This window comes from Bufo bufo, chromosome 2, assembly GCF_905171765.1.
Source record: "Bufo bufo chromosome 2, aBufBuf1.1, whole genome shotgun sequence".
Classification (NCBI taxonomy): domain Eukaryota; kingdom Metazoa; phylum Chordata; class Amphibia; order Anura; family Bufonidae; genus Bufo; species Bufo bufo.
This window is the reverse complement of record NC_053390.1, coordinates 74,028,874-74,041,548: the sequence shown is the minus strand read 5'-3', so window position 1 is coordinate 74,041,548 and position 12,675 is coordinate 74,028,874. Positions and strand designations below refer to the sequence as shown.

Here is a 12,675-nt window from a genome sequence, read left to right as displayed (position 1 = left end):
TTTATGGTTGCTGTCATGGCACATAACAGGTCTAATTTAGTGTTAGGTTCCCATCTTACAGAGATCGCCTTGACGTGTGGCAGACGGGCCCAAATAACTTTGTACAGTATATATTTGCCAAGCATCTCTAATTTACAAAAGAAGCATAGCATTAGAATAATTTTTTTTTGTACTTTATTTGGTTTGCGGAGTGCTGTTGCATTGTGTTTTTTGTTTCTTTGTTTTTTTTACTTTGGGAAGTTTTGGTTAACACACAGCCTTTAGTTTAGATCTCATTACTTTAAAGTTTAATATAGATAACAATCGTGTCTCTGATATTGGGTCCTAAAAGTTTGAAAACCTTACAGCTGACGGAACATAGAAAGCTCCACTTTTGTCTTCAGTTTCATGATCTCTGGGTCATAAACTGCATTATACATAATGGTCTATTCACTTTAATGCAGGTGCCTTCAATGTTAGCAGAGGTCCAGCAATGTTGTATCATGTAATATACTTCAGAGCTGCATTCATAACTACCGTATTAACAGCCATGGCAACTTTTTATGGGGCCTGAGGTCTCATGGTGGCTCAGCCATGCATATAACATTCTGACATGGGCCAGGGTCACGAGCTTGAGAGTTGAGCTTGTTAGCAACAGTCCACAAGCTTGTGGACAGACACTCTTGTGCTGGATAAAGAATACACTGCATGGTATAAAGACTTCCAAGAATGTGGGTGGAGATGCTGAACCGGTTGGTAATGCCATAAGTTCTTAGCTCTGAAGACAAAGTATGGCAGCTCCAGCATATAATACACTTCACAGGACCCATTAAAGATATTCATGTAATTCATAACTTTTGACTGAACATTAGAAAAACTCATACTTCCTGTGTTGTCTAGTTCCTCTGCAGGGGATCGCAGTTGATGTCCATGTGAATGGCTTTGTGGCTGATGTGTCTGCAACGCTCAAGTACAAAAACAAGGAGGAGAAGGCGGTGGAGGCTATATTTGTCTTCCCCATGGATGAAGACTCTGCGGTCTACAGCTTTGAGGCCACAGTGGAGGGGAAGACCATAGTAGCTGATCTCCAGGAGAAGGAACAGGTAAATGGTATTATGGCTTATCTTCCAAGACTGACATCTGAGACGGGCTGGAATTTTACTTTTTCTATACTTTGCCCAAACGCACTTGGGCCTTGAATAATTTCCTCTGGTGGGCCTCAAGAGCCCCAGTCTGACGCTGTCTAGTACGGTATTAAAAAATTCTGTACAATACAACCTACCAAAGCTCTATAATCTACGGATTGAAGAACATTGCGCTGATTCTGTGGTTTGTCTAACTCTTAGGCACACAAAACCTACGATGAGGCCATCAGCCAAGGCCAGCAGGCTTTTCTTCTGGAAGAAGACGAAAGTTCTGGTGACATCTTCAGCTGCAGTGTTGGGAATCTACTACCTGGTCAGGAAGCTGAAGTGACCCTGAGCTTTGTTCAAGAGCTGCAGGTTGAAGCCGATGGTGCTGTGCGTTTTGTTTTACCTGCAGTCCTCAATCCCCGATACACCCCAAAAGGTATGGTCGGCAGAAAAGTGGGTTTCACAAAAAATACCTGGAGGATGTGTAGCACTTCACACAAATAGACGACCCAGGGGGGGGAAAAAAGCTTAGTGGGGTTTTTCTATTCATTTGCAATAGAAATTCTAGATCTACTTTAAAGAGAACCTTTCATCGGTCCAAACATTGTGAACTAAGTATCATGATCTGTACAGCGGTGCCCAGGGATCTCACTGCACTTACTATTATCCCTGGGCGCCACTCCGTTCTCCTATGCCCTCCGGTATGTTCGGTGACTTGGTTATAGTAGGAGGAGACTGCCCTTGTTCTCCTGGGCTGTGAGGTCTGTGCTGCGATTGGCCAGCGCTACAGCCTGGGAGAACAAGGGCAGTGACCGAACATACCGGAGGGCATAGCAGGCGAACTGAGCGGCGCCCAGGGATAATGGGTGCAGTAAGATCCCTGGGAGCCGCTGTACAGATCATGACACTTGGTTCACAATGTTTGGACCAATGAAAGGTCCTCTTTAATTTTGTTCATGCTGCCAAAAAAGACCGTAGTCTAAGATTTTGTCACCTAAAAGTTGGCAAAGTTTTACTCCAAAAATGTGACTTGTCTAAATCTGGCCTGTTAGTTCTTGCTGTTTTTATACTGTTTTTTTTTTTTTTTTTTTTTTTTTTTTTTTTCACTGACTTATTTTTATATTTTGTTTCCTTTCTTCCTGTAGGACAAAAGGACAATGTGACCATGACTCTACCGGAGCTGCCAATAAGTGAGATCCCATACACTCTGAGCCTGACTGCTAGATTTCAGTCTGCATACGGTATAATGAAGATTGAGTCTAACTGTGACCTCACACCTCTGAGGTACACCAACGACGACAAAACTCAGGCCGAGGTGAGTTTAGAATAGAGAACACTATCAATGGAAATGACTAAAATAATCATCCCTATGGGCATATATGTAATGTGGCAGCTGGCTGGTAACAGTTGCAGATGTCAGCTTATCCTGGGTATGTTTGTCAACAATTTTGAGGATTTAAAGTTTGCATAAAAAAAATAATCGCATAACCCCTTTAAAGCGCACCTATACCTACATGATGGAGTTTGAGTAAAGCTAAGAATTATATCACACCCCTCAGTCGTATGGGAAACTAGGGACTGGGTGTAAATAATTGGCATATTCATAATGGTGGATCTACATGCGCTAGTCAGGTAGACTCATCGGGGAAGAATGTTCCTGCAAAAGCTTGTATCTAACAATCTGGCTGCACCTTTAGGCAGCCAATCAACCAATAAATGAGCGAAACGCTTGTTTATTGGTTGACACTAGTTTGTGCAGGCACCTAAATTAGTTTCTGGGCAGCAGATCTTACTGTCTAAAGAGATCTGCCTCCCAGAAACAATGCAGCTGCATAAGAGTGAGCAATTGCTCGGTCTCAAACTGTGGAGGTGATTGCTGCATGTAAATTCTGCTGCCCCTTCACTGAACAAGCATCCAGTTGTCGGGAAGGAATGTTTACTTCCTGATAATCAGCTGCTTCTCCACTGTCTAAACCCAGTATTAAGCGAAGTAAACTATGTACGGTATTTAAGACCAATAATAAATGTTGCTCCGAGCAGAACGCCCACTTTTCCTTTCCCTGCAGGTGACGCTGGCAGAGGGACATAAGTTTGATAGAGACGTCCAACTTCTTGCCTACTTCTCGGAGGTGAACAAGCCAAGCGTTACATTGGAGGAGGGACATTCTGAAACTGAAACAGGTATTTAAAAACAAAAATTAAGGCGCTCCATTCACAGGAGCCCAGGAAGCTGAGATGGAGAGTTCTGTTCTGCAGGATCCTTAAGCTTTAGAGCTGCTAATAATTAGGTATTGTATTTATATTCTGTCCGTAACTACCAGTGAGGTATGGCTAGTAAGGGTTAACAAGGAATAGGGTTCACCACCCTGATCATTCCCCCTTGGTAAGAGTGGGCTGGTTCTGCTTCCTGCCAGCATGGTAGTGCTCCAGTCAAGACTGAGAAAGGAGAGAAAGTACAGGTCTGGGCTCCTGCTAATGCTCAATAGATTAAGTGAATCCTTAAAAGGAGGTTCAGCAGAGTTAACACCTAAATCAAGCATCTGAACATACCACTGTGAGGTGAGGGACTACGACTAAGACAGCCATCACCCAGAACATTACTAGGCCAGTACCAGTGCCTAAGTGCTAAATAGCAGCCACCCAACCTGCCTCCATAATCCTTGCTGGTGTCAGATTGCTCTCAAATTATTCTGCTGCTGAATGTATTTGAAATTCTACCTTGCACTTAGTATAAAAACTCTGTTTAATTCTGGTCTCATTCGTCAGTATTACATTTCCACTGCACCAATCCCCAAGGATCAATGACCTGAGGGAGTACATTGTGACACAACACTTCGTCAGGGCCACTACCACTCCCATCCTCTGCCCCAGCTCCTCCAGGGCTCGCTACACACAAGATTAAGATTAGCCAGATTTTGTCAAATCAAACTTCTGTCGGATTGTTCAGGTTGGATTTGTGCAATGTGGGAAATCGTAGGACAAATTTGGTGGCTAATGCCATATCCTTGCAGTTTCAGCAGTTGACCAAATTCTAACCAGATGGATCCCATTATTTTTTCTGGTGTAGACCATATCCTTCTACTGATCAGAACGATAATTCTCAAAAAGTCAGTCATAATGGTCAAAATCGGCCATTTCTGCTGACTATCACATTATGCATGTAGGCAACTTGACTAATATCCACAATGTAAGTTTTTGTAAATGCCTAAACTTCAAACCATGAAACAACTAATGACTTGATTCTATCTTTCGTATAAAGGTTCCTTCATGGATGATGCTGTTATTATGCTGAATTTCTACCCCAGTTTCCCAGAGACCCAAGAACAGTCCTTGTGTGGAGAGTTTATCTTTGTGGTCGACCGGTCTGGAAGCATGGAGTCTCCAATGAACTCTGAGCCAAACTCTCCACAACGTATTCAGAGTGCAAAGGTCAGTGAACATATAAACCTATAATCTCTGCTATATTATCTGCTTGCTGCCATTGAATTGGAAATTCTTGCTTTACAAACAGAGGATGAAAATCTGCCCTGACCTAATGCTTCTTATAGAGGACCTTTCATTGGTCCAGACTTTATAAACAAGTATCGGGGTATGTAGGGCATAGTGCATGGATCTAACTGCACTTACTATTTTTTACTTTTTATTTTCTGGGCGCCGCTCCGTTCGCCCGCTCTGGCCCCCCGTTAAATTCTCCCTCCCTGTATGGTAACTTTAGCATCTGTACAGGGAGGAGACTCCCTGTACAGAGATTATAGGTTTATATGTTCACTGACCAATGGGCGTCCCCTTCTCCCTTGCTGTGAGCTGTCCAATCGCAGCAGAGAGCGTCACAGCCAGGGAGAAACAAGATTGCTTTCTCCCTGGCTATGATCCTCTCGTCACTGATTGGACAGCTCAAAGCTAGGGAGGAGACTCCCAATGAGAAACAGGGCAGTCTTCTCCTCCCTGTACTGATGCTAAAATTGGCATACAGGACGGGAGAATTTAACGGGGGCCACAGCGGGCAAACGGATCGGCGCCCAGAAAAAATAAAAATAAAATAGTAAGTGCAGTTAGATCCCTACACTATGCCCTACATACCCTGATGCTTAGTTAATAAAGTCTGGACCCACGAAAGGTCCTCTTTAAAGCTCATGGTTGCTACAATTGTATTTAGTCAATGCAATCTTCTATGAGTTTAACAGTTTGGATTCTAGACTGAGACATTGTAACAAACCATCAGGACAGGAGAGAGATTTGTGCTGCTGATGTGTTGAACATGGTATCGCCTATTTTTATTCTTTTGACCATCTCCAGGAGACCCTGGTTCTTCTAATGAAGAGTTTGCCTCTCGGATGTTACTTCAATATCTATGGTTTTGGGTCCCAGTTTGAGTCCTTTTTCCCGTAAGTAAAGCTTTGAAATAAGATCTGAGAATGACTTTGATACTAGATCTCTACAGTTTCTGCAGGTACTAATTGGGATTAGAAGGTAGGAGTTTTTATTTTAATTTTTTTTATTTGGTGAAAGAGGAGCACACCCACTATTCCAAGTAAACAGTTTAAATGGCTTCTGTCAGTGTTCACACCATCCTGCCTGGCCCTGTCGGTCAACATGTGGGCGTGACCAGAGGAGGGAGAACAGAACCTCTAGGAGTAGAGGAAACGCCCCCATTGCTCCTAGAGGCTCATTTTCATAAAACATTCATTTTTCACAAAAATTGAGGCAGATAAAAAGGAACAAAGGCTGTTGGTGTCAGGTGATATTTGCACATGTCTAAAGTCCCCTGTTTAATAACCATGTTCCTTATGACAAAAGCCCTCTAATTCTTCTCCTGTAAGAAGGAGAAAATGTGTATTGACCAATGAGAGATTCCAATTAGTGGAAAGTCCACCTCAGCCTTGTGGGTTTCATTAGCACTTTTTGAAGAAAAACTGTTGTGTGGGATCTGTCCATCTCTACATCTCATTTCATATTTCACAAGAAAAGATGAGAAATGGCTTGGCAAAATATACAACAGATTGGAAAGTCTTCAGACCCTTTCACTTTTTTACATTTTGTTATGTTGCAGCCTTGTACTAAAATAATTTTGTTTTCCTAATTATTCTGCACTCTATACCCATAATGAGAAAGTGAGAACAGAATATCTGAAATCTTTAATTTATTGAGAAGAAAAAAAACTAATCTTGATGTACATGTAAGCATTCAGACCCTTTACTCAGGACTTAGTTGAAGTCCCTTTGGTAGCAATTACAGCCTCCAGTCTTCTTGGATATGATGCCACAAGATTTGCACACCTGGATTTGGGGATTTTGTGCTAGTCTTCACTACATATCCCTCAAGCTCTGTCAGGTTGGATAGGGACTGGTGGTGAACAGCCATTTTTCTGGTCCCTCCAGAGATGTTCGATTGGGATCAAGTCTGGGCCACTTAAGGACATTCACAGAGTTGTACCTAAGCCACTCCTATGTGGTCTTGGCTGTCTGCTTAGGGTCATTGTCTTCTTGCAAAGTAAACCTTTGTCCCAGTCTGAGGTCAAGAGGAGTTTGTTGTGTATATTCTTTATCTAAAAAAGTCGCTTCTAGCTTCTGTTAACCAGGCCTCTAAATTAGGAGCCACCTGCCAGGAACATGGCCATACTCTTAGGCAAATATTGATTAAAACACTTTATGCCAACCATTATTTGTATGTGGTGCTGTATCCACAACAGCTCAATGTATTTTTTTTCTTTACTAAGGATGTGGAGGATTTAAAACATAGCTTTTATTCAATGAAGGATAAAATAAATAAACCTTACGTGAACCTTATGTAGAATTAAAGGATGTATGAACAGTTAATAGCTGAGTCAGACAGGTGTGGTTGCACCTGAGTGGCATTATAGAGGGTACTCCAGTGTGTATTGGGGGTCCCTGAAGCCCTGTTTTAAACCTCACTAATGGCCGGTTGTCTGATGTATGCTCTGCCTCTGAGAAGGGCTACCACTGACTTTCCCTGAACACTGACCCGTCTGCCCATCCCAGCTGCTAAAAATCGCCCCCACAGCATGATGCTGCCACCACCATGCTTCACTCTAGCGATAGTATTGGGCATGTGATGAGCAGTGCATGGCTTCCTTCAGACACTGTTTAAAATTAAGGCTAAGAACTTCAATCTTGGTTTGTTTATCACAGTCTGAGTCCTTATAGGGGCTTTTTTTGTATACTTTCATGTGTTCTTTTTTTAATTACATATATATTTTTTTTGAGGCTTCTTTCTGGTCAATCATAAAACCCAGATTGGTGGAATGCTGCAGTTTCTCCCAGTTGTAATGGTTCTTTAGAGCTCAGCCAGAATGACCATTGGGTCCTTGCTCCCTTCTTACCAAGGCAATTCTCCACCGATTACTTAGTTTGGTGGGTCACTAGCTCTAGGAAGGTTATTGGTTGTTCCAATTCCTTATGGAAGCCACTGTATCCTTGTTGTAAAGTTTCAGTGCAGCAGTTTTTTTTTTTTTTTTCCACCCTCCAGATATGTGCCTCCACACAATCCTGTCACTGAGCTCTATAGGCAGTTCTTTCCTCCTCATGGTTTGGTTTTTGCTCTGATATGCATTGTCAGCTGTGAGACCTTATATAGACAGGTCTGTGTCTTTCCAAATGTCCAATCAACTGCATTTACCACAGGGGTCTCCAATCAAGGTTTAATACTTCCATGCACAATTTCAGTTTTTCCTTTCTTTTTTTTTTTTTTGTAAATATTTCTAAAATTTGCTTTCCCGCATGGGGTATTGAGTGCAGAATGATGGGGGGCATTAGGCCATAATATAACAAAATGTAAAAAAAAGTGAAGGGGTCTGAAGACTTTTTGAATGCATTGTAGGTTTAAAGGGGTTATTTCATTATGACAATAATTGTCCAAGGGTCCAACTAACAGCAGCTTCCACCATGGCAGACTGGAGCCTCCTTGCTTTACATGGACAACCATTGATCTGCATAACCACCATGTATTGCGTAAATTCCCATGCCCACAGAAGAGGGAATGTCTGAGCCATGGTATCCACCTACGAAATCAACTGGAAAGTTGTTTTTTTTACCATTAAAATAAATGGAGAATGTGTGCAGAAATGGATGAACATGGTGCTAAGTGCAGCGAGCCCAGGAGGAACCAAAACTGAGAATGGAAGTGTATTGTTAACCCAGGCTGTGCCAATCATGCATAGCTATACTGGGTGAACACAAAATAGATACCAGTATATTGCATGACAAACCATTTGCAGATACCACCTGCTCTGGGGTACTGCTTTCTGCTAATCAGAGGAGAGAGAAATACAATTAAGGCTGGTGTAACAGGAAGTTCCTCCACCGACCATGTACTGTTTTTATACTGGTGTCTTCCTATGTGGCGGAGGGGCCTTTGAACCCTTTTATGCACAAGGCCTGGGTGTAATTGCCTCTTCTCCACCAGCCATAGTTACACCCCTGATGAAAGTTTTGTAGGTTATATCGGGGGTGAAAGTTGAAAAAAAATCTAAGTTAAGGCAGATTAAGTCGTGTTTTTTTTTCCCTAGGGAAAGCGTGGAGTACACCCAACAATCAATGCATGATGCTGTTGAAAAGGTCAATCAAATGCAAGCAGACTTAGGAGGGACCGAGATCCTTGAACCATTAAAAAAAATCTACGAAACAGCAGGAAGACCAGACCACCCCCGGCAGGTAATGGTGTAAGAATGGAGATCAGAGTGTAAAGTGTTTGTCAGCATCCTCCAAAACTGCAGCTGTTGTAAAACTTCAAATCCCAGTATGCACGCTTCCTTGGCTGTTCTCCCATAGAAGTGAAATTGTGGTTTCACAACAGCTGGCATGCTGGAGATTGCTGACCCCTGGTCTAAAGTAATGCCTTGTCCCCTAACTCCTATGTAGTCATTGCAGTCAGTTAGCACTCCAGGGGCATTGCTAGTATCTAAAAAGATCTAGGACAGGAGGCATGTGTTTTTTACCCCCACCTAATCCCAAAAAGATATTTAAGACTGCATAGCTATAAGAGCACATCCGCGCACAGTGTAAACGTTTCCTGCAGTCAATCCAAGGTTTTACTGTGCCAGCATAAATTGACCTGTGGTACAGATTTCATGTCATTTTAAGCTTTTGAATTTCTATAGTAGCAGGCTCTGAATTTTCACTGTTCCATCAGGCAGCTCATCTAATGGTTCCTTATGTCTGACCTTATAAACACTCATAGCTCAGTTCTTATCTTGCTAATAACAGTTTATAACCTTTTAGTAATTTAAAGAAGTTTTATTAGTTTATTACAGTTAGTGCTCTGACAGACTAGCTCAATATGTTTAATAGTAATTGAAGAGAATTTTTTTGCCAAAAATAAGTAAAATACAATCCTTAAAAAAATGCCCCCAAAGGTGTACATACATGCAGCCGTTAAAATACCTGATAATCAACTTTTGGAATGCAAGATAATCATTAGTTTACTGCTCTCCGTAGTGCACCACCCAGTAATAATGGTTCTTTAGAGGCCTCCATAGTAGTAATGTCCCCCACACACTAATGGTGCACCCTTAGATCAAGTATTGGTGCCATGTATAGGTGGCCCACTTGGTTATGATGCCCCTTTAGTGCTCCACACAAGGTAAAGGTCAACCCTCCCCCCCCCCCCCCCCCCCCAAACTGTGCACCCTCTAAGTAATGGTGCTCCCCAGATAAAGCGCCACAAAATGCTATACTTCCCTCTCGATTCACCTCGGTCTATTCATGTCTGCAGCATAGATGTAATGTGATCTAAGGACCTCATCATGCAGGACACACTTAAAGTGGCCTGCAGCTTATGAGACCGAATCACAGAGCAGGGAACTCATGGCACCCAGTTCTGCCATTCCGTTCAATGTGCTTTCTGAGGACAGACAGTTGAAAGCAGCTGTCACGGGACATCTGGGCACTGGGTCGGAAATTTAGATGCCAGTATGCGTGACACCACTGGCAGGCTCAGTAGCTGGTCCTATACCATCACTTACAGGTGCCAGATATATTATACAACTGTGACCCTTCTCTCATTGCCAGACTGGGATTGGAAGTTTAGCCCCTCAGATGACGCGGTCAATAGCGCAATTGGCACCCTGTCATGCAATCTTAGGGTGCCAAGAAGGATGTAATAGAAAATCTAAGAATTCCTATACATTGAAATATAGAGATATTACACTGTATAGTGCAAGCAATCAAATTATCATAGGTTCAAGTCCCCTAAAGAGTCTAAAATAAAATGTGATAAACTGTTCAATAAAAAATTTTAAGTATTGAAGAAAACCCTAAATTAAAATAACAAAACCTTCCATACCACATTAAAAAGCAGATCAATATAATTATGTATTTTTCGCTTTATAAGACACACTTTTCTCCCCCGAAAGTGTGTGTGTGTGTGGGGGGAAGAATGAGTGCGTCTTATAAAGCGAATGGTGCAATTTTTTAATGTCTGACACCTCACCGGCCACTATGCAGCACAGCTCAGCCTGCGATGTATCAGTTACAGTAGACCTCTATCACACGGGGTGGGAGGAGGGTCTAGAGGCCAGCAACTGCTGTTGCACTCACGATGGGCCCCGCTCACAGCAGTCTTTACTTGTAAAGTCTATTTAATGCTCAAGCAGTGGTTCTGGTTTGTTAAACTAGCATAAACATCTGTAGTACTGACAAAGCGGTGGGCAGGCTGGCAGCATATCACTCACTCGGTCATGCTCCTCCCACTTCATTAATGGAGCAGGCGCGTGAGTGACGTTACGCTGCCAGCCTGTCCGCCGTTTTGATAGTGCGTACTACTACAGACTATTAAAAAAAACAGAGCCACTACTCGAGCATTAAATAAATAGACTATACATGTAAAGACTGCCGTGAACGGGGCCTGGTGTAATGGGGTCAATAGTCACACAGGGACATGAGGGGACATATTAATAATGTAATACTGTAACACATAGGGCCATGAGAGGGCCAGCATAAGATGCTGTCATTCAGATTCTTCCCAATCCCCCATAATGGTGTCACTCACAGATTCCCCCCCCCCCCCCCCCCCATAATGGTGCATCAGCCACAGATCTCCCCGTATCAGTGTGTGATCCACAAATAACAATGCTTCAGCCACAGATTCCCCCCCCCCATAAGTGTCATCCACAGATCCCCCCCCCCACCCATAATAGGGTCATCCACAGACCACCAATAATTCAAAACCCACCAAAAAGCACACCTTTTGGTTCAAAATATTTTTTCTTTTCCTCCTCAAACTTAGGTGCGTCTTATAAAATGAAAAATACTGTGCTATTGCTGCATCTCTAACAACTTGATCTATTAAATTATCCTATTTAACCCACAGTGAATGTCAAAGCCAGAATTTTATTTTTTTATTTTTTATCACCTTGCTTTTCAAAAAAATGAATAACACTAATCAAAATATCAATGTAACTCAAAATGGTGTAAGATGCTCTTCTTCCCCAGGTTTTTATCTTCACTGATGGAGAGGTTGGGAACACTAAAGAAGTGATTGCTGAAGTCCAGAGAAATTCACACAGTCATAGGTAATGTATTTGTATCAGCCTGTAGAATGAAGTGGTGGTCTCCAAACTTCAGCAGTTTCAAACCTTTTATTTCCCTGCTTGCAGCTGATGGTTGGAGCCCTCTGCTCTAAACACCCTTGTGATGGTTAATGTGCCTTCTTTTGGATATGAGCTATGCACATACTGATTTCCCTACATTATTTCTTTCTTGATCAGGTGTTTCACTTTCGGCATTGGAGAAGGCGCCTCTACTGCGCTCATTAAAGGGGTTTCACGGGTTGGAAACGGCACATATGACTTCATAACTGGGAAAGACCGGATGCAGCCCAAGGTATATCCTTTGCCTAACCAAGCTCATACACCTCTCTAAGTGTCGGACTGACTCACCAGTGTACCGGAGGATGCTCCAGTGGGCCCAGGCTCTGATACCATATTTGGGCGCAGAGGTCCAGGAGAAAATAGGTTATTGGCTCCAAAGGCAGCACCAAATACTTATCACTAGGTCGACCCCCCCCCCCCCCCCCCCCCCAAAAAAAAAAATCAAACCTGACTTTAATTATGGGGTTTGGGCCCAAATAACTATTTCCTCTGGTGGGCACCGAGTCCCAATCCGACCTTATCTCTAAGGATAGGCATTAAGTGGTTTGCCAGAATTAATATATGCATACTAATGTATGCCCCAAACAGTGCATGCTACTAATCAATGCCAGGTATGATACTGAAGTTGCAGAGAAAAAAAATCTCATGTAGTTTAGTTATTCCATACTTCCTAATTTAAGTAGAGCTTGTGCTTCTACACCTCTATCTATCTGAGCAAGGAGAGTTGAAATTTAAAGCATGGGGAGGTACATAGCCTAAGACTCATGTGGATTTCAGTAAACTATAGAAAATTTAAAAATAGGCAAGCGGTAGGTTCACCAGCATATGATACTTGATCCAATAATACCAGTTGCAGCAGACCATAAAGAAAATGTCCAAATTCCACCAAAAGACAAATCGAGTAATACTTGTCATGCTCAGCTGGCATTGGTTTATGACACTGGTAATGCTGATTCC

At 42.5% G+C, this 12,675-nt stretch overlaps 1 protein-coding gene across 2 annotated transcripts in view; it reads left to right on the top strand.

The window, feature by feature from the left end:
• The window catches only part of LOC120992316 (von Willebrand factor A domain-containing protein 5A-like), a 63,442-nt gene that overhangs the window by 35,567 nt on the left and 15,200 nt on the right, over positions 1–12,675 (top strand). For both annotated transcript variants that reach the window (XM_040421229.1, XM_040421228.1), the window contains exons 3-11: positions 880–1,082; positions 1,326–1,548; positions 2,258–2,427; positions 3,179–3,293; positions 4,372–4,541; positions 5,409–5,497; positions 8,638–8,782; positions 11,561–11,640; positions 11,836–11,950. In XM_040421229.1, the coding sequence (XP_040277163.1) occupies positions 880–1,082; positions 1,326–1,548; positions 2,258–2,427; positions 3,179–3,293; positions 4,372–4,541; positions 5,409–5,497; positions 8,638–8,782; positions 11,561–11,640; positions 11,836–11,950 (1,310 nt within the window). The remainder of the gene's footprint in view (positions 1–879; positions 1,083–1,325; positions 1,549–2,257; positions 2,428–3,178; positions 3,294–4,371; positions 4,542–5,408; positions 5,498–8,637; positions 8,783–11,560; positions 11,641–11,835; positions 11,951–12,675) is intronic.